The 26,697-nt window shown below is 41.5% G+C and overlaps 1 protein-coding gene across 1 annotated transcript in view; it reads left to right on the top strand.

Annotated features, from left to right (window-relative positions):
* Positions 1-25,803, top strand: part of PIWIL4 (piwi like RNA-mediated gene silencing 4) — a 77,820-nt gene extending 52,017 nt beyond the window's left edge. Inside the window, exons 7-20 of the mRNA XM_067038270.1 lie at positions 170-367; positions 2,151-2,262; positions 7,347-7,470; positions 8,550-8,667; positions 9,199-9,310; positions 12,199-12,383; positions 14,371-14,443; positions 18,007-18,207; positions 19,256-19,359; positions 20,872-20,942; positions 22,311-22,464; positions 24,150-24,275; positions 24,382-24,529; positions 25,247-25,803. Coding sequence (XP_066894371.1) covers positions 170-367; positions 2,151-2,262; positions 7,347-7,470; positions 8,550-8,667; positions 9,199-9,310; positions 12,199-12,383; positions 14,371-14,443; positions 18,007-18,207; positions 19,256-19,359; positions 20,872-20,942; positions 22,311-22,464; positions 24,150-24,275; positions 24,382-24,529; positions 25,247-25,363 — 1,843 coding nt within the window. The 3' untranslated portion in view covers positions 25,364-25,803. The remainder of the gene's footprint in view (positions 1-169; positions 368-2,150; positions 2,263-7,346; positions 7,471-8,549; positions 8,668-9,198; positions 9,311-12,198; positions 12,384-14,370; positions 14,444-18,006; positions 18,208-19,255; positions 19,360-20,871; positions 20,943-22,310; positions 22,465-24,149; positions 24,276-24,381; positions 24,530-25,246) is intronic.
* Positions 25,804-26,697: the final 894 nt, after the last annotated feature.

The raw sequence follows: 26,697 nt of genomic DNA, 5'->3' as shown, positions 1-26,697 counted from the left end.
AAAGTGTTAAGTCAGCCACTGAAAGAAATCAGATTAAAGAAAAATTGTTTCATAAAATCTAGAGAATTGGAATGTAAAGTCACCATTTTAAAATGTTTGTTTTCCTGATACAACATTTAAAAAAAATTTTTATTTATTAAAAATTATCTTTTTTTTTTTTTTTTTTAAGATTGTCCCTTTGGCCTGGGTTTGCCATTTCTGTGTCACATTTTGAAGGCAGGCTCCTGTTTGGTGCTGACGTGAGTTATAAAATACTCAGGAATGAGACTGTTCTAGAATTCATGACGGATCTCTGCCACAAAACTGGCATGTCCTGCTTTCCCCAGATGTGTGAGAAACAGCTGATTGGGCTCATTGTCCTTACAAGGTAAAAGCCTGCATTTAAATAGACTTTTCTCTGGAGAATGCATTATGTGTGCCATGTGGGAACAGGGCACTGGCCTGAGCCCAGATCTGATCAGTCTACTCACCTGTCATAGACCTGACCGTTCTCAGTTGTCTAGAGTGCAGGCTTCCTCTAGGGGCATGCTTGGTGGTCCACAGTCTGACCTGGTCCTTCCTTACCTCCTGCCGTAACTTCTCCCCTAACCTCCAGTGGTCTGCATTTTGCTGCGCCAGCCCCTCTGCCTGGTTCCCCCACCCCTATTTCTGCCTTTTAGATTCTGCTCCCACAAAGTTCAGCTCAAACATTACTGCTTTTCTGAAGCTTCCACCTTCTACCTGTCCACTGAGTTGGAATTATTCAGTTCCCACCCCTGTGCTGCTCCCCAAACCCAGTGCTTTTCGTTCTTTCTTTCTTTCATTTTTTTTTTTTTGGCCACACCACGCGGCTTGTAGGATCTTAGTTCCCTGACCAGGGATTTGAACCCGCACCCTTGGCAGTGGAGGCTCGGAGTCCTAACCACTGGACTGCCAGGCAATTCCCAAAGTCCAGTGTTTGTAAGCCACCTCTTTAGAGCCATTTTATTTCATTTTATTACATCACAGTGTAAACAAGCAGGTCCCTATGGGGCCTTCCCAGGCAGACCTCTGCCCCGTATCCTCTTTTTTAGCTCCTCTCTGAAGTACCCAAGTAACAGTATCTGATGCACATTTCCTTCACCACAGCCCGATGTGTCAGTAGACTGGCTTTACTGCACGTGGGCGAGCAGACCCAAGTTTGATTCAGTAACAACAGGACAGAACATCAGGTCCGTGTCTCATCTCTGCTATAAGATTATGAGGCCGTTAAGGCTGAGACCTTTCAAGTCTCTAGGTTTGTCTGTGTATACATTTGTCATCAATGCGCATTTAAACTGTACGGGACATGGGCAGTTAGGTGACTTCGTGAGGACCAAAAAGCCCCGCCTATGCTGCTGTTATAGTCCACGGACACTTCTTTTAGAGGACCCACTCGTCTTCTCCTAGTCTGGCTTGGAATTTCCACTTGAAGTTGTTTTTCTGGGTTACAGAGTAGAGAGGTGGTGTGGATTGAATTCCACGCCGCCCCCTTATTCTCCTGTCATGCTCTTCATGGATTAAGTTATCACACTATTTCAAAGTCACCTTGCAAGGTACCCAGAGCCTGGAAGAAACCTGACAAGGAGGTTTCTGTCCCAAGGCTGTGGTGGCATGAGAGAATGTTCCAGGCCACACGGTGCCTGATGAAGGGAAGAAAGAGCTTAGAAAGATCTTAGCCGACCTGCTTTGCAGTTTTGCCCAGGGCCAGCCCTAGATGGGAGATGAAGCAGGCTTCCAGAATTGGGTGGTCCATCAGCCTGCTTGGGGTGCTTTTTATCAGAAGCACTAATTGGGAGTTCAAAAAATCTTAGTGGCACCAGAAGCTGATGGGAAAGTTTTGAGCCATGCTTCAGCCTTTGAACATTTAAGAATGATTTACCTGAAGTGGCAGTGTATCTCAGTGAGAAAAGCACGTGGTGGTCTAATGACTCTCCCACCGGAAGAGGTCCTCCTTGTGAACGGAAGAGTTAATTAATGCTCTTCTCAGAGAAGAGCTGATCTTTTTTTTTTAAAGTGGCTATTCTTGAGTTATTATCTTTCATAATTTCTGAAATTCTTGAGAATAATACTTTGCATTAAAAGTATAGTGAAAGAGCCACTTACCTTGTAGGATATGGGAGAAGAACTTAAAGATTTCTTGCATTTACCAGATACAATAACAAAACCTATCGCATCGATGACATTGACTGGTCAGTGAAGCCCACGCACACCTTCCAGAAGCGGGATGGCTCTGAGATCACCTATGTGGATTACTACAAGCAGGTGGGACTTGTCTTCCTTCATCCTCATCTCCCTTCTGCTTAGCTCAGAGGAGGGTCCCTGTTCCTTTCCAATCCAACAAGTCCCCCAGTCTGTCGGGCTGAGTCTCCCTCTGACATAATTTTCTGATCTGTCCCTTCCCCTCCATCTCCACCGTTCCTGGATTGGCTCAGACCCTCATCCTGTCTCCTGTGGTCCTTCCTGTAGTCTGAGTTACCTCCTTTAAAGCATATCTGATAATGTCACTTCCCCGCTTAAAATATTCCCGTATGGGCTTCCGTGGTGGTGCAGTGGTTGAGAGGCCACCTGCTGATGCAGGGGACGCGGGTTCGTGCCCCAGTCCAGGAAGATCCCACATGCCACGGAGCGGCTGGGCCCGTGAGCCATGGCCGCTGAGCCTGTGCGTCCGGAGCCTATGCTCCGTGACGGGAGAGACCACAACAGTGAGAGGCCCGTGTACCGCAAAAAAAAAAAAAAAAAATTCCCATGGCTCTCTGTTGCTTTAGAAGTCAGATCTAAGCTCCTGGGCAGAATTCCCCAGGTCCTTTATGATCTGGCCACTCCCTGTCTCTTGAGTCTCATCACTTACCATTCCCTGTTTCCTTCTTGGATTCTGCTGTGCCCACCATTCATGGTTCCTCGAGTCAGTTACCCCCCTATGCATTTTCACACATGTTGCTTCCTCTTCCTTGATGCCCACTCATAGCCAGCCGGTCACTGAACACCCTTCAATACTCAGCTCAGCAGTCAATTCTTAAGGGAGCCCTAGGACGCTCTCCTCCGGGTCCCCTCCCTGCACTTAGCTGCAGCCAACTATCACAGGCAGGACATGAATGGTCTGACTCCCCTCCAACATGAATGGTCTGACTCCCCTCCTCAATGCTGAGCTCTTGATTTCTGGATGCCCAGGGTAGCATTTAGTAGGTACTCAAACATTTATTGATGGAATCTCCTGCTGACTCTGGGAGCTTGATTCACAGTGATGACAATTTCCTCATCCCCACCATCCAACTTCAGTTCCTTTCAGAGGTGCCTTCTCTTTAATGTGCAGTCGTATTTCAGTCTCCAAAATCTCACTGTTTTAAAAACAAAAACAAACAGAAAGCAAAAACCCTGCCTTGACCTTTCTATACCTTCAGGAAAAGCGATCTCTCTCTCCTCCTTAGCTCATTTCTTTAGCAGGTTGTCTAAACTAGCTCCAAGCACCTCTTCAGTTCTTCCTTCCTGAAGCCTCAGCAGTCTGGTACCCCGTTCTGCCGCTATGGAAATAGCTCTCCAAAGTCAAATTCAGCTACTGTTCTTATTCGGAGGGGCTTTTGGTGGCTTTGGACACTAGTAACCACTCCCACTGAGCTGAACTCCTCTTCCTTGGCCCCTCCGCCCATCCCTGGTGATTCTCTGCTAGGTTTCAGGTGGTTCTTTCTCAGCCTCTTTTTTTTTTTTTTTTTTTTTTTTGCGGTATGCGGGCCTCTCACTGCTGTGGCCTCTCCCGTTGCGGAGCACAGGCTCCGGACGCGCAGGCCTAGCGGCCATGGCTCACGGGCTTAGTTGCTCCGCGGCATGTGGGATCTTCCCGGACCAGGGCACGAACCCGTGACCCCTGCATCGGCAGGCGGATTCTCAACCACTGCGCCACCAGGGAAGCCCTCTCAGCCTCTTTTGACATCTTCCTTCTTCATTTCCCCCAGACATTAAATGCTATTATTCACCATGGTCCCCCTGCAGAGGATCTTTTCTTCATATTTTGAGATTGCTCAAATATGGTATTTTTGCCTTGCCCTCATTCCTAAATTATATCCTCATCTCCGTTTCAGACTGTATTTGCATGAATATCCTGCAGGCATCTCACACTCACATAATTCAAACTGAATTCATTGTCTTTCCCACTTCCCTCTCTCCTTGGGAATTCTGCCTCTCAGGAAGACATTTTGCATCCTTCCTCATCTTTACCATCACCTCCTCGTTCAGTTGTCACCAAGATGAGTTCTGCCTCCGTTATCCTTGAATTCTCCCTGGACCCCATCCCTTCCTCAGCCCTGTTACCACTGCATTAGTGCAGAACCTCTCATGGATTTCCATCTGGGGGATTTCTGTCCCCTTTTATGATCTCCTTACCCCAGCCCTCTCTTCACTGGGATCCATCACCCTCATGGCCTTCAGAGAGAGCTTTCTGAAATGCTGCCCGGAAATGTGGTGAAGAGCGTAAGCTCTGGAGTAGGGTGTCCCGGTACTGGCTGTGTAACCTTCGGCGAATCATGAAATGTGGAGTGTTGTCTCTAAAGGGAGTCATCCGCCTGCCTTCATGGTGCTGTGTAAGCTCTGAATAGTCCATGCAGAGCTTTTAGTCCGGTTCCTGCAGGTGATGGGCACTGGGTAATAGCCTTCCCTTCTTCAACTGTAGCATCACACAGTTTGACCTCATCTCCCATGGCACTCCCACCATGCACCGCTTGCTGCCATCACCCCAGTCTACTTGCTGTCACTCAGCCTTTGCTCATGTTCAAGAGACATTGGCATAAAGCCTCACTGTACCTTTCCTCTTCAAGGTCAAATGTCATCTCGTTAGTGAAGTCCTCTCTGACTTTGCTCCCTGTCACACAGAAGAGCTAGCTGTTCTCGTCCCTGAGCACTTGTAGAACATTCCACATCGCTTCTAGAACACATCTTCCTTATAGAACACGGATGGCATTTGACATTTGGCAAAGCGTCTTGTGCAGAAAATGTGTTCCATTAGTGTTCATTTATCGAACACAAAGTTTGTTAAACATTTGTTTTTTTCTTTTCTGCACAGTTAAATTCATTTTTCTTTGATGCATTTTAGGACCCGTGACATTTTGAAAAGGGAATCATGATAAAATCCCACTCACTTTCCTGCGTAATGAGTTGTGGTTCACTGCATATTATATTGTAATTAGGGAGAAAAAGAAAGAAAATGGTGCCAATTTCTAGAATGTCCTCCTCTCTGTCCTGGAATGCTAAAGGAATGCTAAATTATTATGCAGTCAATTTTCAAAGTGGAAGATATCTTGATATTGACCTTTATATTTCTCTATTTTATCTTATCATGAAAAAATATTTTCAAACACTAAGAAAATTGGGGCACAGGAGAGAGTAAAGTTCAGCTGATGACACAGCTTAGTGGGTAGAATTCCTGGCCATGCTCCAGGTAAATGGAATATCCACTTCCTGGAACATGTCCCAGTTTTACTTGAGCTGTTCCTGGAACTTGTAATACTCCCACGTTTTCTTCAAGGTTCTCTCTTGGATTCTACCTCCTTCACGAAGCCTTCCCTGATTTACCAGCCATAAATTGTTTTCACTACCACCCTGTTCCCTACTCCCTGCGAGGGACCCAGTCCTGAGTGGTGTAACAAGCAGAAGTTCCCAAGTCTTCAGGGATGAATCCTGGCAGTGCTAATGTACAGTTATGGGACCTTGGGAAAGTTATTTAATTTCTGATGCTGTTTCCTCATCAGTGAAGGGGATGATGATAGTTTGACTCATAGTGGTTAAGAGTAAAGGAGGAAATGAATTAATTTACCAAACAGAAATAGACTCACAAACACAGAAAACAAACTTACAGTCACCAAAGGGGAAATGATGGGGGATAAATGAGGAGTTTCGGATTAACATATACACACTACTATATAAAAAATGGATAAACAACAAGGACCTATTGTATAGCACAGGGAACTGTATTCAATATCTTGTAGCAACCTATAATGGAAATGAATCTGAAAGAAAATACATACGTGTGTGTGTGTGTTTTTAACTATCACTTTGCTGTACACCAGAAACTAACACAACATTGTAAATCAACTACACTTCAATTAAAAAAAACATAGTACACATCCATTAAAAAAGACTAAATGAGGAAAAATACAAGTGCTTAGCATATATTATTTGTGCTACTGGTCTACCTTGCTTTGTAGATAATGTAGTTATGTGTAAACGTAGGAACTGTGCCTCTTTTATCTTTGTATCCCCCGCTGTTCCTGGAATATAGCAAGCACGAGATGTGAATTAATGAAGTCACGTATAAAAACTCTCTGCGAAGGCTTCTCCAAGCTTTTCAGCCATAGCATTGTTGCAATGATCACGTTTCCTGAATTGTTTTTAATGACTTAAAGTCCTTATTGACTAGAGAAGCAACCACTGCTGGCTTCCTTAATTATAATTATTGATGTCAGTGTCATATAGTCCCCAGGCAGTTGGTAAATTATAATTCCAGTTGTTCTGTCATCAGTATTGAGTAAATTATACTGGCAATGAGTGTTCATTGGACACTTTGCCGTTGGAAGGTAAATGAACTCGTGGCAAGGTGAGAATGTTGAAATTCAAGTTTACAAAGGGAAAGGGGGTGGGGTAGGAACTAATGATTGCTGAGGACTCATGAACCAGACACCCTGCTAGCGGTTTACATGGGACACCTCTTAGCTACCGTTCTCCTCATGCCATAGATGAGGAAAGGTAAGTAACTTCCCCAGTGTCACAGTCCAAGTAGATATTGATAGAAGAGCTGGGGGATCAGATTTACATTTGTTGGAGTTCAAAGCTGTTTCCCTATAACATCCTACTATCCTGGGAATGAAGGACAGTTGTGCCCTTTTGGGAAATCTGAGGTTGACTCAACATAACCCTTGCCTCCAACTTGTGTATAGGTCTTTTCAAAATGAACACAGTTGCTTAGAGCCAGTTAGTTATGCATGGGGCAGTCTGCCTCAGTCTCCAATGGTGGAAATGCTGCAGTGGGGTCATGGCATTAGGGATGGAGCCAGCTGAAGGCTATTCTGTCTCTGGATGAAACTCAGAAGAGAGCAAGGGAATGAATGGAAAAAACAACAACCACAGCATTGCATTATAAAACATACTAAAATCATGAAACTGACCCTGAGATATAAGAGGTAGGTCCTAGGAAGGAAGTAGAAATGAGTAGGTAACCGTAGGGATTAGTAGGAACTCTTTTTCCTCTTGAAAAGATTTGCTTATCTATTCATTTGGGGATTACCTTGTTGCTCATAAGCAAGGATACTCGTTTTACAGTGTTTCCATATTAACTTTTCCCTCATTAATCTTGCATCCTACAGCAATATGATATTACCTTATCTGACCTAAACCAGCCAGTGCTTGTTAGTCTGTTGAAAAGCAAGAGAAATGATGACGCTGAGGTTCGGATGGCCCACCTGATCCCCGAGCTCTGCTTTCTAACAGGTGATGTTTATGTTTTATACTCTGTCAGGCTCTCAGTCACAGATTCCTGATACTTTGCAGTGCGTAGAACCGCCTTAAGTTAGCTGAGTACCAGAGCACTAATTTAACCCATGGAGGATGACCCTTAAGTTATTTATTTGATCATAGAGGAAGTGGAAGGGTAGTGTGCTCTTTGGAAATTGCTCAGCACAGTGAAAGCTATCTATTTCCTTTATCTCGTGCATTCTATTAGTTAATTTGATGTTAAAATGGTCCCCAGATATTTTCCTAAAACCAAGCTGTTCTTCCCCATTTTTTGAACTTCACTAGGCTAAGAAGCCACGTGATTTAATTTTCTTCAGGTATATTCTTTGAATGGTGCCAAAGTGCTCCTTATTTTCTTTTCGCGTAAGCTTCCAGAAGGTAATCTTCGCTCTATAGTAGAATCTGAATAACTGTCTCAGGTACTTTTAATCATGTTCGTCTGATTACCAGGGTGAGACTAAGGGTGGACTTTCTACTTTTTACACTTTGTATTGCTCGAATCAGTTATCATGTGTATGTATTTCTTTTGTGATGAGAAAAGCTAACAAGCACATCATCCTTGCAGGGAGGGATGCCCATTCTTAGTGGTACTATGACATCCCAGGTCTGCACAGTTCCCATGGTGGCCTCTAGCCACACGTGGTCACTGAGCACTTGACGCATGACTGGTGCGACTGAGGGGCTGAATGGGGAAGTGCTGTAAGTGTCAAATACAGACTGGATGCCTAAGACGTACTATAAAAAGAAAAGGGAAACTACCTCATTAACAAATTTTTCATATTGGCTGCATGTTGAAATGATAATATTTCGGATATATTGAGTTAAATAATGTATACTATTTGAATAATTGCATCTGTTTCTTTTTGGCTTTTTTTTAATGTGGCTACTAGAAAATTTTAAATGACATGTGGCTTGCATTGCTGTCAGATGGTGCTATCCAGACAGTGAATCTGATTCAGTTTAAGTGAAAACTTTTATTACCCTGTGCCTGAGATGGGCTGGGGTTACATCAAGGCCTGTTCATTTTTCACTTTGTTTTCATTCACGTTGAATAGGGCTGCCTGGCCAGGCAACATCTGATTTCCAGCTGATGAAGGCTGTGGCTGAAGAAACGCGTCTCACTCCTTTGGGAAGGCAGCAGCGCCTGGCCAGGCTCGCAGATGATATCCAGAGGTACAGGGACATCTCCACATCCAGACGCTTCACAATATCTCTTTAGTGATAAGTTTGTTATCAGGAATAATATCTCACCTTTATTGAGCACTTAACATGTGCCAGGCGGTGTGGTAGCATTGTCCGTGCATTGCATTGTCATGTTCAATTTTTACCTCAGCCCTATGAAGTAGTTAATTAGTCCTACCTTTTGCCAATAAGGAAACCACGGCTTTAAGAGATTTCAGAGTTTGCTCAAGGTCACATGTTATTAAATGTCAGCACTCGGAGTTGAAGTCTGGTCTGTCTGGCTCAAAGTTCCATTTTGCTAACCGGTGAGCCACACTGGGAGCCTTTCCGTCCCTGCGTGTCCCCTACGGGTGCAGTCTTCCTGTAATTCTCTTGAGCAGGGAAAAAAGTGGTGAGTAGAAATAGAAGTCAGGAACCCTAGAAAAATCAGTCTGAATAATTAAGTTGTAATTTTATCTCTAATGATTAAAATTCTTTATAAAGTAAGCCCTTTAATGATTTAAAACTCAACTCTATCAACAGAAACAAGGATGCTCGTTTTGAGCTGGAGACCTGGGGCCTGTATTTTGGATGCCAGATGTCTCTGACTGGCCGGGTTGTGCCTTCAGAAAAAGTAATAATACAAGACCACATAGTAAGTGCAGTGGTTTTATTTTCATTTAAAAGTATTTTCTTGAATGTGTGTCAGTTTGATCATATGCCAGAATGACTAGGGGGCTTATAATAGAATATTCATTTGGTTTCTCCATGGCCATGTCCCTGCCCTTCCTTTGTTCTAAACCTCCAGGTCCCTCTGTTTTCCTTTTTAATCCGAGTGTACTTTTGAAAGGCTTAGCGGTACCCAGCAGACATAATTTAGGTCAGTCAACGTGATGTGGTGTCACATTTAAAGATGCGTTAGAAAATGGTATTTCAAGCCATTGCAATCAAAACATGCCAACCTATTATTGCGTGTTGTAGTACTCTTAAATCACTTAAGAAAAAATCTATGGTACCTGAGAAAATTCTTTTAACTGCTGAAGATTAATTCCAATAGACTATATTTCCTGGTACCTGAGTTCTTTTTTGTTCCCCAAAGTAAAATGCTGCTCAGTTGGCATAAACATGAAGAAATTTGCACAGAGCCCATCCCAGTCACGCCATTTAGGCAGAGAGGCATTCTGAAACCTGGAGAGACAAATCATTGCTTCTTTGGGACTTCCATTTTAAAATGAACCTATTTTATGCAAAAATTGCACATTCTCTTTCTACTTTTCCCCTCTGTTTTGCCCATTTTTAAAGCCAATTACATTTCTTTTTTTTTTTTTGCGGTACGCGGGCCTCTCACTGTTGTGGCCTCTCCCGTTGCGGAGCACAGGCTCCGGACGCGCAGGCTCAGCGGCCATGGCTCACGGGCCCAGCCGCTCCGCGGCATGTGGGATCCTCCCGGACCGGGGCACGAACCCATGTCCCCTGCATCGGCAGGCAGATTCTCAACCACTGTGCCACCAGGGAAGCCCTACATTTCATTTTTAAAGGCACTCTTCTTGCCTTTATTTGATATAATAAGTAAGCCAACATGTCAAAACTAATGACTGAGCAAACGAATGTTTTTTTGTTGGCAGAATGGAGATTTTTCTCATCATTTCTTTTTCTTTTTTTTTTTTTTTTTTTTGTGGTACGCGGGCCTCTCACTGTTGTGGCCTCTCCCATTGTGGAGCACAGGCTCTGGACGCGCAGGCTCAGCGGCCATGGCTCACGGGCCCAGCCGCTCTGCGGCATGTGGGATCCGGGGCACGAACCCGTGTCCCCTGCATCGGCAGGCGGATTCTCAACCACTGCGCCACCAGGGAAGCCCCTCTCATCATTTCTTTTTGATAATCTATCCAAACAAGCGAAACCCTTATTGGAGAAGCTGAAGAAAAACTACTTTAAAAGCAGAACAAAACAAAACTTTGTCAAGTTCTAAAATGCAGACCCACCCCCCGCCATTAAGATCTTGTTCAGGAGTCAATAAAGAGAAACTCAGTTTCAGTTCCACACGTGAAGTGAGATGGGAAATATTTAAAATGGTCTGTCTCATCATCTCTAGGTAAAGTCATATTTGTCAGAGCTTTGTTTGCATTTTTTGGCCTGGAAACAGGTCTCCATAGGAGAAGGGGCACTAAAGTGGAGAACCCGCCCCCTAGAGGTGATGGTGGGTGGGCTAGAGGTGCCTGTGTCCTCGACTTCTCAGCTGATCCTGCTTTCTGGAAATTGGGTTCGAGGAACTCAGTACACTAAAGGTTCACAGGCTTCAGAGTGGGCCGTGGCCATTTGTCCTGGGCCCCCTGCCAGCCCATAACAGGTAGGAGTGTAGGTGAGAGAGCTGTGGCTCTCCTCACACTAGTTGTAAAGGGAAGGAATGAATCCTAGCTCCAGACAGAAGCCTTTATGGAGGCCTAGCCCTTCCCCTTCATTCTCAGGCCTAAGGTCGCTTCCTGAAGCTGAGCCCCTGCCTGGCCACCGTGAGACTGGCTGGGGCCTGGAAGTCAGGGCCTGAATAGGGCCCTGGTTGCAAAGACAAGAGCAGTATTCTAAACCTTCAGTGCCACCAGCTGGCTCCATAACCCTTTTCAGCCATGTCTCTGGAACCTGTAAAACAATGGGATTGCAATGCTTCTTAAACGGTATTGTGCAGATGAAGCACTGGGGAACTTGTTAACATGCAGATTCTGATTCAGTGGGTCTGGGGTGGGGCCCAGGACTCTGCATTTCTAACGAGCTCTCAGGAGATAGCCGTGCTGCTACAAGGCAACACTTTAAGTAGCAAGAGATTAGACTGCAGTGTTTTTTTAAAAATTCTAACAGTGACTCTTCCTGGTTTACCACACCAAGAACATTACCGTTTGATTCCAGTCCATGGATATAAACAGAAGGCTAGGGACCAGTCTAAAGTCTCCCCTCTTCAAGGCAGGGAGCTTGTTTTTGCTGGTCACCTGGGGAACCTTCCAAAGAATGAGAAAGGAGCTTGTGTCCTGGCCTCATCTTTGCTCCTGGATGTATCTACTCTTGGCATAATGTATAGTCTTTAATTGTAGGGTTTGCTAGTTTCAGTATGATGACCTGCATTGTGTCAGTCATCCGCGTTTTCTATTTGAGATATCTAGGTACCTAAAGCAAAGAGACCAAACTGGACAGCCAGTAGCTTGAGCCATTCATAGTAAAGGTCGTAGACTTTTAGAGCTGGAAGGGAACCTAGAGATTTGAACCAGACACCTTTCTTTGCCCACAGCAGAGCCCTGTGAAGTAAAGGGACTTGCCAAGGATCTGCAGGCAAGGAACGGCTAACCTGGGATGATGCTGAGATACCTCCACTCCCAGGAAGCACATGTGTTGTGTTCATATGTGCAGCGCTTGTATCTGTGTTTTAAGTCTGAGAATAGCAAACTGTACTAAACAGTTCTGTTATGACAAATATGAACTATTTCCACACTGTCTTTTTAATTTAATTGTTCTCTGAGTAAATTTGTTCAATCCTTTCACAATCATTATTTTTCTCAGTGTCAACCTGTGTCTGCGGCTGACTGGTCCAAGGATATGCGAACTTGCAAGATTTTAAGTGCGCAGTCTTTGAATAAATGGTTGGTTATATGTAGCAACAGAGCTGAAAGTGTGACGGAGAGCTTTTTGAACTGCTTGAGAAGAGTTGGAAGGCCCATAGGATTTAATGTGGACCACCCCAAAATGTGAGAAGATGCAGAAAATCATTCCAACTTTTTTAAGATATTAATTTGGTTTGGTTAAAAGATAGGAGATGGTGGCTGATATAGCTACAAAAGTGTTTTTTTTTTTTTTTAATGTGAGTAAAGTTTCCTAACGTAGAGTGCCAAGCAGTTATAAGTAGATAGATTTGGCAATGATTAAATTTTTATCCAGTTGAAATGTATTTTATGTTGGTCTTTATAAAACTTTATTTTCATAGTTCTTCCTAGGCAGTACTCTCATTATCTCAACGTCTTTCCAGTACTAGTTGGGGTATAAATCCTTAATAAATCCATATATTGCCTCCTCAATTTCTTTTCTTAATTCTTCCATATCACTTATTTATAAAACTGAAAAGCAAACAGGATATTAACAAATAAATGTTGCATTTCCTGACTTATTTGATAGATTTTATATTTTAAAATTTAATGTAAGAATAGATCTGAAATAAGCTTTTCTTATTCTGTTCCTGTAGCATAAGATTAGTCATCTAGATAGTTTCTGATAGAACCAGGTCATTCATTTAGCCTTTGAACATTTATTGAGTATCTGCTACTATATACTAAATGCTATGCTATTTGCATGGGATGAGATAAATATGATGCTTTCAATTTAATAAGGGATCCATTCATATACAGCCATGCTCGAAGTTGAATATTGTTTTGCTTTAGAAAAGCCATAAAGTTGGTCATACCTTACTTCATTGAGCTCGCTATGCATAAAAAAGAGCAACAGATACTTCTTTTTCTTTGTTGTAGTGGAGGTGCAAATGTCCTAAATTGGCAGGGTGGGAAGTTATTCTTTAAACACATGGTTACTAATTAATTACATCAGCAGCATAAGCATTGTTGAAAACCATAGCTGTTCCCCAAGTCTCATTTTACACCGTAGTATAGAATTCTTCTCTTATCAAATCTGTTAACAAATGGCCTGGTTTGAGTTTCACCTGCTCTAATTTCTCTTAACCCATGAGGTAAGAAGGCAGGAAAAGATTCATGAAAAGCCACAGTCCCAGAACCTGGGCTGGCATCACAGGCTCTTTGTCACCCAAATTCCAACAAGCCCATGCCCGTGTTCGGTTCTTGGCCTGTTTTATTTGAAAGCTCATATTTTAGTCCATCCTTTTTTTTTTCCCTATGAGGTATCCATTTACTTACTAGATTTATATGTGTAGTTTTCTTCCATCTGAAACAACGTTGCTGGCCACTCCTGTTAGAACCAGCAAGTGGCAGACAGTGGTCCTGCCACCTTCTGGTCTACTTTCAAAAGGCCACTGGGTATTGGGAAAGTCCAATTATATATACATATGAGAGGCTGAACCTATGTCAAGAAAACAGATCTAAAAATTCTTCTGCGTGGCAATTTTTTTCTGTAGCATCTGGCCCCTAATATAATGTAACCACAGAACTGATAATTGATAAGTATTGATACTTGTCCACTGATTGATTGATTATGGCTAAATATTCCAGGCTCCACACAGTGTTCCATTAAGGAAAAAAAAAATGTTTTAGTATGAATCATACAGATAAGCTGAATATCTTGATCTCAGTAAGCTAATGATTTTTATTTTAAAGTTCCCAGGGAGATTCAGAATTAGAGAATTGTTAATCCCAGTTTAACTTGAACTCTGTTTCAGTCATTTGATATTGAGGCTTGTGGTTTCAGAAGTTCACTTTCAACTCCATTTTGAACAACAGAATTGTTGTTCAAATAGAATCTGTAGGGACTCTACATCGGAGAAAATTTCATTTTTCACCAAACTATTTTTTAAGTTAATAAAAATGGTAATGAAATGTTTCTGGCGTATTGTGTGGGAGAAGCAATTTTAGACTCGAATGGTTTCACTTTAATGATTTTTTTCCTCAAATTATAGTCTGTTATACAAATCAACTAATATTATTTTTAGTTCTATATGATTATGTGCTACTAAGAAGGGAACTATGCATTTTCAAAATTAATCTTTTTCTGTAGCATAAAAGTACAAGAAAATCCAGCTGCATTTCTTCACGCTATACAGAAATATGTTGATCCTGAGGTTCAGTTGGTAAGTACAGGATAATTTTTGAGGTATAATTTTAATTTTTTCTTCATATCTAATAGGCTCGAAAGAAGGAATTTGAACATGTTCTCCCATGATATGTTTGCAAATTGCTGTGCATTTCCCCAAGCACCCAAGAAAGTATTAATCTTGATATTTTAATCAATATTTTGTTTTCCTTTCATGTTTCTAATATTAATTTTTAAATACTTGTTGTTACTCCTGTATCGGCCTCTTGGATGTCTACATATTTTCCAACTTACTGGGAGGATCATCTTTTACTCAAGCTTTAAGATAAATTGACTCCTATCTTATCCCATAAGTGTTGGGGCACCCTCTGTTCTCCCCATTGTTTCAGGGGATTCTTGGAAGGTTTAAGTGTTTCCATGTCACCTATGGCCCCATGTCCCTGCCTCCTCTGAATTCTTGTCCCTTTTCATGGGTGCCTTTTCCTGCTGCATTGCATCACCCTGAGGGACACCCACAATTGCTTCATTTCCCAAAGTATTGTGTGTGTGTGTGTGTACGTGTGGTATGTGTGTATGTGTTTGTGTATGTGTTTGTCCTCTGTGTGTGTGTGATGTATCTGACTTTGCTGAGGGTTTGGGGCAAAGGCATGGTTATATCACATGTCAACATTCCAGACAAGTTAAAATTGACATCCCTTTCTTAAAAATCTCTCAATCCTTCCTGTTTCTTGGAAATGTTCTCTCAGTCTCCCACAGTACTGCAGTGCTTTTCTGTCCCATCTCCTGTCTGACCCCCCCTAGCTCATTCATCCCAATTCCAAACTTTCCTCTTCATAGCGCATGCAAAGCAGCTTAGCTAGCTCTTTGTTTCCACAAAAATATGGCCCGTAAGGATGTTATAATACAGGAAATTATCATCCTAAGAGCATTTATTTTTCACTTTAAAAAGTAAAATCAAACTAACAGAAAAGTTGCAGGAATAGTACAAAGAACTGTAATATACCATTCACCCAGATTCCCCAATTTTTGACATTTTATTATATTTATGATTTTCTATCATTTTCCACCTCCCTCCCTTCCTATCTATCTTATCTATTTTTTTCCTGAACCATTTGAGAGTAAGTTACAGGCGTGATGCCCATTACCTTTTAAAAAATACATTTGTACACATATCGTGCAAACAAGGTCACTCTCCTATGGAACCATAGAACAACCATGAAAATCAGGGAGCAGTACAACTAGCTAATCTACAGACTCCACTCACATTTCTCCATTTGTCCCCAAAATGTCTTCTCTGTTAAAAGGATCTAATATGTTGCACTTAGTTTCCCTGTCTCTTTAATCTCTCCTTGAGTCTGTAACAGTTCCATAGTTTTCCCTGGACTTTGATGACCTTCCAGTTTTGAAGAGCATAAACCAGTTATTTTATATAATGTCCCTCAGTTTGGGTTTGTCTAATGTTTGCTTATGATTAAATTCAGGTTATGCACTTTTGGCAGGAGTATCACAGCAATGATTCTGTGTTCTTACTGCATCTTACCAGGCGGTACTCCATTGATTAGGGTGGTTTCTGTCAATTTTCTCCATTGTAAAGTTACACTTTTTCTCTTTGTAATTAATCAGGGTTTTTTGGGGGGGTGGGTAGGGAGATACTTTGAGACTATGTAAATATCCTGGTCCTCATCAAACTTTTCCTACTAGTTTTAGAATCCATTGATAATTCTTGTCTGAATCCATTAGGACTCTGATGGTTGCCAAATGGTGCCTTTCTAATTTTGTACTTCCTTCTATAATTATTAGTTGGCATTATAAGGAAGAGCTTTCTCTTCTTCCCATTTGTTTGTTCACTTATTTACATCAGTATGGATTCATGGATTCCTGTTTTATTTACCAGCTTATATTATAGTCTATCACTACTGTTATTTATTTTGATATCCAAATTGTCCTTTGTTTTGCCAGTGGGAGCCCCATTCAAGCTGACTTCTGTGTCTTTTTGACACCTTCCCATCTTTCTTGGAACACTTCCTTACTGTCTGGCACAATAAGACATTCCAGGTTAATCTAAGTTTTGCTGTCTAACTCTAGAATCGTATGTTTTCCCAATGAGCCCTGTTTCCTTTTGGTGGAGAACAGTTATTTAGAAACCAAGATCTGGGCACTGGGTGTGTTTATTTGCTACTGGGGTGTCACTGCCCCTAGGCTTCCCCAATAGGCAAAGCTAAGAAATACGTATATGTATGTGTGTGCATATATATACATACACACTTGCATCTATTTTATTACTATATAGTTATGTATATATTAAAATATTTTATTAAAATTTTAAATATTAAAAACGTGTTCACGCCTCCAGTTGCAAACCAGTGCCACAGGAAAGAGTTCCCCCTTTCCATATTTGTACCTCATCTCTCTAATAGTGAGAAACATGGCCCTTATTATTCTCCACATACTTGCTTACTTCTTTATCCCTGGTGTGTAACCAGTCTCACTTGACTCCCACCTTCTTTAGGTCCTGGTCCTCATTGGGCTATTCTTGTTCTGCCACCTACCTTGCTTAGCCCCAGACCCATGGGATGGAAGGCAGGAAGCCCCCCTAAGAGAATTTTGCTGATAATTTAATAATATTTTTCCCAACTTTATATAATTAAGTGTAAATAATTTTAGCCCTTGACATTATGATAATGAACAGTCATATAGGTGAAAAAAATCACATTGTTTTCTGTTCATTATGACAGTGCCTATCTTTTCTGTAATTTGGGTGTTTTGAAAGTAGAGAATAAAACATAGGCGGGAGATGGAGTTAGGCCAGGAGGGGTCCTTCTGTGAGGGAAGTACCTGATGGGAAGTAGAGGCAGTGAGAGAGAAAAGAAGGGTGGAATTTAAAAATACCAGAGCACCTGAAGCTTCTTTTTCCTTGTTTTCGCTCCCCTCATACCTTACACTCAAGTCCAAGTTAACAAAAAACGTGTTGTTGCTTCTTCCTTTTATTTTGCCTGTCCAGTGCCTAATGGGAAAAAGACCACAATTTAAGCTAATTCTCCGCTTTGCTTATCTGTGGATGAAGTTGGAGAGGAGGCAGTGGGGATGATAGCTGGAGAGCTACCGGGAAGGATCAGTGCAGTAAGGGAGGCAGCTGGAGGAAGAGCTAGGATGGAAGGGAATTTGAGGAGACTGGTAGAATCAAATTGGCAGAGAAGCAAGGAGGAAGGAGGAGCCAAAGGAAGTGGTAGGGTTAGAGGAGGGCTTTGCAGAGTGGATGGCTGATGAGAAGGCATTTCAGATGGCTTAGATTCATTGCTCTTCAAAGGCCATTTAAGAGAAGAACTGTAGGGACAATCATTCCCTGGTGGTCCAGTGGTAAGGACTTGGTGCTTTCACTGCCGTGGCCCACGTTCGATCCCTGGTCAGGGAACTAAGATACTGCAGGCTGTGTGGTGTGGCCAAAAAAAAAAAAAAGAGAAGAACAGTGGGTATGTTAATATTTGCTTCTTGGGAACTTAAGGGCAAAAGATATTTGTATCCATATATTCATGTTTTTTAAAGCTTCCTCTGAACATAAGTAAATCGACTTTCTTTTCTCCTGTTTTTTTTTTCTTTCAGGTAATGTGTATTCTGCCTTCTAATCAGAAGAGCTATTATGAGTCCATTAAAAAATATTTGAGCTCCGACTGCCCAGTCCCCAGCCAGTGTGTGCTTGCTCAGACGTTGAATAAACAGGGGATGATGATGAGTATTGCCACCAAGATTGCTTTGCAAATGACCTGTAAACTCGGAGGCGAGCTGTGGGCTGTGGAGATACCTGTGAGAAACCGGCACTCTTTTTCTTTTAGTCATCAATCTATCTATTAATGAATTTTAAAAATTAAATCAAAGTAGGAGGAGATATTTTCACGTGATCCTAGAAATATTTGCTTTGTTTGTTGGTTGGTTTGGTTGGTTGTATGTCTGTCTGCTCTGGGTTCCATTACACCAGCCACTGGGAGGGTATCCAGAAGTTGAGGCGTGACCCCTGTTCTCATGGGGCTTCAGTTAAGCTAATAACAGAATCTTTCGTGAAAGAGAATCTAGTTTGGCATCGACTCGGAGGCACTTGTTTTGGAGCCTCCCAGCCGTGGTTTAAAATCTGTGCTCCATGGCCTCAGCCTTTACCTGCTTTCAGCAGGGTGATACTTTGCAGAGTAGCCTTGCACCCTGGATGGGATGCCCTCCCCGCCAGAGCTTGGGGAACCGGCAGAGCCTGTGATACAAACCTCCAAGTTGTGTTGGGAACTGAGAAAATCTTCTCCTCTTTCCTGAACTATGGACACCATGGGAGGAAGTGAAGAGGGTGAGGAATGAGGGAATGTTGCCTATTCCCTTAACCAGGATGTACAAGGTTACCCCCAGCTGCCCCTCCTGGAGGGCATAGACAAGTGAGGATTCCTTAGAGAGCTGAAGAATGAGGAATGGAATTTCCCTTCAAATTCCTTCAGCCTAGAGACAGAGGATAAATGGACGGACCATTTTACCAGAATCTCTTGAGCCACTGATGGTCCTCGCCCACCTCCATAAAGGATGGTGGCCATTTTTTATTACAATGAGTCTCGTAAGCAAAGTATGTACTATATTGTTCCCTCCATCTTTTTGTTTTTTGGTGTTTTTTGAAGCAGGTTCTTATTATTCCCTCCATCTTTAAGTTTCTCTGGTTTCTGGTTTAATAATCTGCCTCATCTCGACCTTGATCTCCCTGGCACGTAGCTTAACTTAAATAATTCAATAACTAGGGACAGTCTTTTGAAAACTTCATATTATATCATTGCTTGGGAAAATACCTCATTCCATTAAATCATGAAAAATTTTAATTTTACAGTTAAAGTCCCTGATGGTGGTTGGTATTGATGTCTGTAAAGATACATTCAACCAGGGAATGGTGGTGGTTGGATTTGTGGCCAGTATTAACCCCAGAATCACCAGGTACTTTTAAAATTACCCTAACATATTCTTCAGTTATTTAGACTATTACTTATGGTTTACCTAAAGACTTTACAGCAAGGAATAGTTTGTATTCTTCACTCATTTTTAAAATATGGACACTTATGGTCATAAATTATACTTACATATATTAAATATGATGGATAATATTGGGGTAAAATGTAGCTTCATTAAAAAACTATTTTTATATATACATTAGGACAAGCTATTGCTCGTATGCAAATCATATTCCCCAAATGATGGCCGTGTAGAAATTCTTGTGCCTTTGTTCTCTGAACACCTGCACTGTATTGGGCTCCATACTAGGAAGTTTACATACACGATGTCAAGCAGTTGAGAATCAGATTGCCTTGATTTATATCCTGATATGTCACTTACCTATTACGGTAAATGCTCAAGACATGCTTGCTGTTATTGTTGTTTTTAATGCTTGCAGAAACTTGATGTGGTGGTTGTTTACACAGCTATTAAAAACATAGGCAAGGATGAGGGATAACACATTAAGCATTGACTGATAGTACATGTTAAATTGTAGTTCTTCGAAGTGTTTCAATATTCGTAACTAAACAATGTGTTTTGAGGCTGTTTTGAACCATGTTTTCTTCCTAGAATTAAGCTATGTGATTTACTCCACTAAATTGTGATCAGGTATATATTTGGGATTGTGGGAAACAGGAAAAGCAGCAATGTAACTGCATGCCTCTGACTTCAGTCCAGGTTGTATGAGATCCCTGTTCTGTGTGTCACTTCCTTAATCAAGCACATAAGGGACTTCCGGCTTGTAGCAGCATTTCTAATTGCATCATTATTATTGCACAGATTTAGAGAACTGGAATAATGTGGACACATATATACCACTAAGTCATGATCTTCATTTTCTAAGTGCTTTTAATGAATAATTTTAGCAAGAGAACTTGCTTCTGAAGTCTAAATAAGTTAATCATGTTAAGATTTCAACTCCCAAAAGCTTACCTATAGAAATGAAGTTTATGCTTGAGAAATCTTTGAATATTTTTAAAGTAGATCTGCTGAACTAATAAATTCCCTTATAACAATAATGTAGTGGCCTCTATTTATCAATGCTTATTATGTACTAAGTGCTGTGCTAAGTACTTCATATATATTATCTAGTTTAATTTTTACAACAACCCTATGAGGTACTAACTACCTTACTATCTTATAAATTTCCTTGGCACAAATGAGGAAACTGAGGCTTAGGTTCACATAGCAGAGTCACATAGCTGGTGAGTATACCAGCCAGGATTTGAATCCAGAGACATCTGATGCTAGCACTGTGCTTTAGTTTCTCATATCAATAAATTTTATTTGGGGGTGGGGGTGGGGGTGAGGGAGAGCATTTTAATATAATTGTGATCATACAGTGTATATAAAATTATGAACATTAATTTACTTATGTCTATTTCTTAATACTAATGCATGCTTAGAATAGAGATTTTGAAATTGAACTTTACTTTTGTTCTTTGCTTACTTTAGGTGGTTCTCCCGCTGTATCCTTCAGAGAACAACGGCTGATGTTGCAGATTGCTTGAAAGTTTTCATGATTGGTACTAAAAATGTAACAATGGGGGTGGGCTCCAGACACGGTTCTTTCAGACCCCAAATTCATAAGCCTCTAGCAGACCAGACAGGTGGAAACAGACTCCTCAAGCCTGCCTGAGTTGACTGGCACCCAGTAGGAGACTCTGAAGTTGTGGCCTACCTCAAGCTAACAGACAGGCTCTGTAGAATTTACATTTGTGTCTGTGTGTGATAAACTAAAAGCCAGGAGGAAAAAAGTTTGTAGCTGCTGGTGGCTCTTGCAAGCAGTTTGAAGGTCAAAATAAACCTACCCTGGAGGAGCAAGGATTATGACAGACCAGCATTAGGTCTAGAAATAGGAGAGAAGCTTTGGGGACTGGGATGGGGATGCTGACAAATCACGTGTGGCATGGCAGGAGAAGATGGGGGGAAGACAGCAGATGGGGACGGTACCCTCCTTACAGTGGGGTGCAGTAGAAAGAGGGCGTCTGGGGTTCTCATGCCCTTTCCAATCCTGGTCTGGATCTGTCTTGGCCACTCCCTAGCAATGTGACCTGTGCAAATCACTCCCTGATTTGTATCATCCCAACTATAAACTTTGGGGGGTCATAAATATTTGTTTCCAAAAAAGGTGAACTTGGTGACATATTTTGGTAGTGGACTTACATATATGGTCATCTTCTATCAAACTAAAATGAATTTCCTGGACAATAAACTCTCCTAAAACAATGGTGCCATATATGCATGAAAAGAAATATTTTATCATATTACTTTCCCCTCACTTCAAAACCTTAGTAGCTATTATGAAAAGTTTCTGTTGGGTAGGAGTTACTGTCTGGTCTCTGCTTTTTAGGCAATTTCTTAGAGCGAGTGGAAATTTTTCAGAGTTCATATTGTCAGCGAGACTGATGGGTGAATCCATGTGAAGAGATGCTTTTAGAGGGACAGCCAAGTCTTTTCCTTATGTTTTCATATTTATGCTCATTAGAGAAGAAATTTACATAAAATTATCCAGTCTATCCTTATTGAGAGGATTTATAGATTTAAAGAAACTAAATTAGTATTAATTTGGGTTTGGGAAATTTGTATGTCTATTGCATGAATTAAATTTTAATTTATTGCTTAAATATTAAAATTTTACTAAAGAGATATGCTAAGTTTGAGAATATATTATGCCATAGAAACCATAATGATTCCTTAAATAGCAGAGTTGTAGGAATGTTCTGGAAAGGTATCCATTTTTATATTATTGCAAATACAACCCAAATTAGGTATTACCCTATCTTACCATGGTCTGAACTAGCAAGCTATTTAAATGTTGAAATATATGGGAATGTTATTCTTTGTTGGCATCAGGCAAGTCCTTCTTTTCTTACTAACACCAAATCCTGCAGGGGCACTGAACAGATGGTACAAGCATAACCACGGTTTGCCAGCACGGATAATTGTGTACCGTGCCGGTGTAGGGGATGGTCAGCTAAAAACACTCATTGAATATGAAGTTCCACAGCTGCTGAGCGGTGTGACAGAAGCAAGTTCAAATACCAGGTATCAAATTAGTATCCTTTCCCCACTTCCAGTTCTAGCACTTTCATCGCAACTATTAAAATTACTATATGCCAGCATCTCTTTTTTTTTTTCCATGGGGTTAAGTTTCACTCCGTTTCTGCATTATGCGAGTACAACCAACCCTAGATTGGAGGGTAGTTGGGATGGTATTATGTAAATAGTCTGGGTGGTATGAGCTTTTGGGGGCCCTGGGTCGGGGCACCAGAAGAAGGCGGGAATCCTCCAGAGTGCCTGACACTGAGATTCAGCAGGAAGCCTGCAGGGCTGCTGGCAGGTGAAGATGCTTCATACCTATTAACATGCTAGGGAAAAAACAAGCCGTGGTTTCAAATTTGAGGCCTAAATCAACACACAGGGCAGAAGCCTCTGACATGCAGGCACTGATGCGCAGCTCAGGTCTGCAGAAGGTGCTGAGAGTGGCGTGTGTGCTGTGAAAGCTGGGCTGCATATGAAAATCAGACCATGCTAAACACGAAGTACCTTGCTCTGCTGTCACATTTCTAGATTCAGTGTCTTGGTATATTTTCCTCCATGACTGTGTCAAGTGTTAAGTGCAAGAAAAATGTTAGAACTAGAAAATGGAGGAGGATGACGATCTTAAGTTGGCTTCTTAAAATCCTCAGAAAGCACCTTATTCTGTTGTGCATAGAGCTTGGTCTGTAGGGTTACACTGTCACCACCGTCAACCAAAGTGTCGCCACCATGAGCCCCAAAGGAGCTGAGCCTTGACCTCATTAGTGACCATCAGAAAGGAGGGAGAGCGTCATAGTTTGGAGGCAGAACCACTTTTAGCTGTATCCAAAATATCAGAGCCAAAATTTCTCATTCCCCGCTGACCTTGGGTTAGTTAGATTTTATTAAGAATCACCTCCATTCAATTTGGGGATTGCAGGAGTAAATTTAGCATCTGACTGTGCTAAGGAGTTAGTTCTCCTGCACTATAACATCAACTTTTAAAAAGTTTCAAGATTGAAAACATTAATAATGTATTTTTAAAATAATTAAAACACTTAACGTGAAATTTCAGTGACCCTTGCATCCTAAAGGTTTCTTCCATGATGGGTGAATATTTGGATTTGGATTTTACCAAATACTGACTTAACACTTGGTCATTTAGCATTTGGCCCATATGTGTATGTGGACTGTCCATCAATCCTCCCAGGTGCGTGTTTTGCAGGATTCAGAAGCGTTGATTTGAGGAGTAAGAGGAACTTCTGGTTCTTCCTTTGCTATTCAGAAATTGAGAAGAGTGAAGGTGAAAATAGATGATTGCTAATGGGAGGAAAATCTTGTCTCCACAGATAATTCTGGAAGATCTTTCTTTAGAAGTGCTGATTGTAGTTCATTGTCCTGTGAACCATTCTACCCTGTCCCCCTTCAGTGATATAAATCGGTCAAATGACTGAGCATACCACACTTTTGCAACAAATGAAGACAATCCTTGATTTTAAAAATTGTTTGTGTCTCGGGGGGAGGGGAGATTGGGGGTAATTTTTCTTTTCTTTGTTTTGCAATGTTTCTCTGATCAATTAATTTATTTCATTTAAAAATTACCCCCCAAAATATAAATAAATAGAAAGTTGCATGGCTTGGTTTAGTTCTCTCCATATTATTTATGTATTTATGTATTTATTTATCTATTATTTTGCCTCTCTTTTTCCAAGCCCCAAACTGTCAGTGATTGTGGTCAGGAAGAAGTGCATGCCACGATTCTTGACGGAAGCAGGCCGAACTCTGCAGAACCCACCACTTGGCACCATCGTGGATTCAGGAGCAACGCGGCCTGAATGGCAAGTCTGTTAGAAAATCCGTTTTTAACAAAGCTTTGACTGTGTGTGGTCAGGTTTGGTCCTGTTCTGCGAGCCTTCTTTCTCACAGTCCTTCTTTTTCCCTCAGGTATGACTTTTACTTGATCAGCCAGGTTGCCTGTCGGGGAACCATTAATCCCACCTACTATAATGTCATTTATGATGATAACGGCCTGAAGCCCGACCACATGCAGAGACTCACATTCAAACTGTGCCACCTCTACTACAACTGGCCAGTGAGTGACAGCTGTTTATTTAGGTACAGAGTGGTACTCAAGGTGCCTACCAGGGAATTGTCACCCGATTCACCTTTGTGTCCCAACCCCTGGCACAATGCCTGAGTTTCCACAAAGGAGGGATGAATGAATGAATGAATGAATGACTTCTTAAGTCCACAGTGGATGAAACCCACTCTATCATAGGCATAAAATAGCAGTAACTCTTATAATGCATTAGCACTGATAATTTTTCTAGAAGACTTTATTATATACATGTTCTTATGCCAGCCTGGGAGGAAATCAGGGTATTGTTATTTCCAAGTTACAGATGAGGCAATTGAAGACAACTGAGATGTTGCGTCTGGTGGGAAATTCACAGGCTTGGCTCTGTTCTGTATTCCTATACGTTAGGCCCAGAGCTGCTCACCAAGTCCAAAGCCAAGATTTGCTCTGAGCCCCTTGGAACATCAAGTCATAGGAAACTTAGATCAGCCCTAATCGTGTGTCTTGCAGGTCCCAGCACCGGGAAGCCAGACTGGCCCTCTCCGCTCTCCCGTCTTGCTCAGTGAATTTAAGTTCCCAGGAGCAAGGGTGCCCTATGTTGATTGAGTTTGGTTCCAACTGACTTACATTCTATCGTGTATAAAACTAGTGGATGAAAAAACTCAGGAAAAAAATATCACTTTGAAGAGGAAGTTTTCCTCTTAATCATTACCAATACTTTTTCCTCCTTAGGGCCTAATCAGTGTTCCAGCCCCGTGTCAGTATGCACACAAGCTGACCTTTCTGGTGGCACAAAGCACTCATAAAGAACCAAGTTTGGAATTAGCCAATTCTCTCTTCTACCTGTGATGACATGAACCACGGGCATCCCTAGCGGAGGATTCTGAGAAGTCGTTGGTGTACTTTGTACAAATCTGCCATGAGCTCGAGGCTGTGACTGGGGGAAGGAGATTGAGTTTAGTTATAACTTATGGAAAAAAAAAAAAAAAAACCCAAACAACTGAATCTGAAATGGTTCAAAAGAAATGTATGTTGTTTTATTTTAAAGAGTTATGTGCTTGGAGTGAATGCTCATTGTGGTGTATGGAATTAAAATGTACCATCACCTGAAAGTAATACCACAAAGCTAAATAGCTTCTAAGAAAATAAGTGTTTGCATGATGTTTTGATGGTAGGTAAACAGGGTTTACTTTCTACACTAAAATTTGCAGAAGTTTTCTTAAATTATGTTACAGAGCATTTTGTTGAGTGGTTTAAATAGTTGTTAGAAAATAAAGAACATTCAGAGCATCACATGTGTGCTTATTGTTATCCAAATTTCAGTTGGCATTTCATATGAATTTCATTATTTAAGGGTTTTCAGCAGACTCTTACCCAGTAGACCACTTCACCATCACTCTTTGAGTTATATTTCTAAAAATGAATTATTTCACTTATTCTGTCTTTTTGAAAATTCAAGTATAGATAATTTACAATGTTGTGTTAGTTTCAAGTGTACAGCAAAGTGATTCAGTTATATATATATATATATATATATATATATATATATATTCTTTTTCAGATTTCACTTGTTCTCTTAGGGGATTTTATTTCACTTAGTAGCAACTGCTCTCATTGATGACCTTGCTTCCTACTGCACAGAAGAGACAGAAGCCATGAGGAGAGAACTTGCACAGGCTACCCTCCCGTCTGCCCCACCTAATGGCATCTCTGCTCATAGACCCTGCCCCTCGCCTCGTTATCATAAATAAACTGTGTCTGTGCTCCTGCGGAAGGCTCTCTGCTGGTGTACTAAGTCCAGTTCCCTCTGCTCTACCAAGAACACTGCTTTAAGTGAGAGAGTGGCCTGGACATATATACACTACCAAACGTAGGGTGGATAGCTAGTGGGAAGTAGCCGCATGGCACAGGAGATCAGCTCCATGCTTTGTGACCACCTAGAGGGGTGGGATAGGGAGGGTGGGAGGGAGGGAGACGCAAGAGGGAAGAGATATGGGAACATATGTATATGCATAACTGATTCACTTTGTTGTAAAGCAGAAACTAACACACCATTGTAAAGCAATTATATTCCAATAAAGATGTTAAAAAAAACCACTGCTTTAGCAATCCTTCCCTCTCTCCCTTCTGCATCATCAGTTTCCCTCTCACACTGGATTATTCCCATCAGCATTGTAAATATA

The sequence above is a fragment of the Kogia breviceps genome, chromosome 7 (assembly GCF_026419965.1).
Source record: "Kogia breviceps isolate mKogBre1 chromosome 7, mKogBre1 haplotype 1, whole genome shotgun sequence".
Taxonomy (NCBI): Eukaryota; Metazoa; Chordata; class Mammalia; order Artiodactyla; family Physeteridae; genus Kogia; species Kogia breviceps.
Note: the sequence above shows the minus strand (reverse complement) of the source record. Positions and strands in the feature narration are given on the sequence as shown.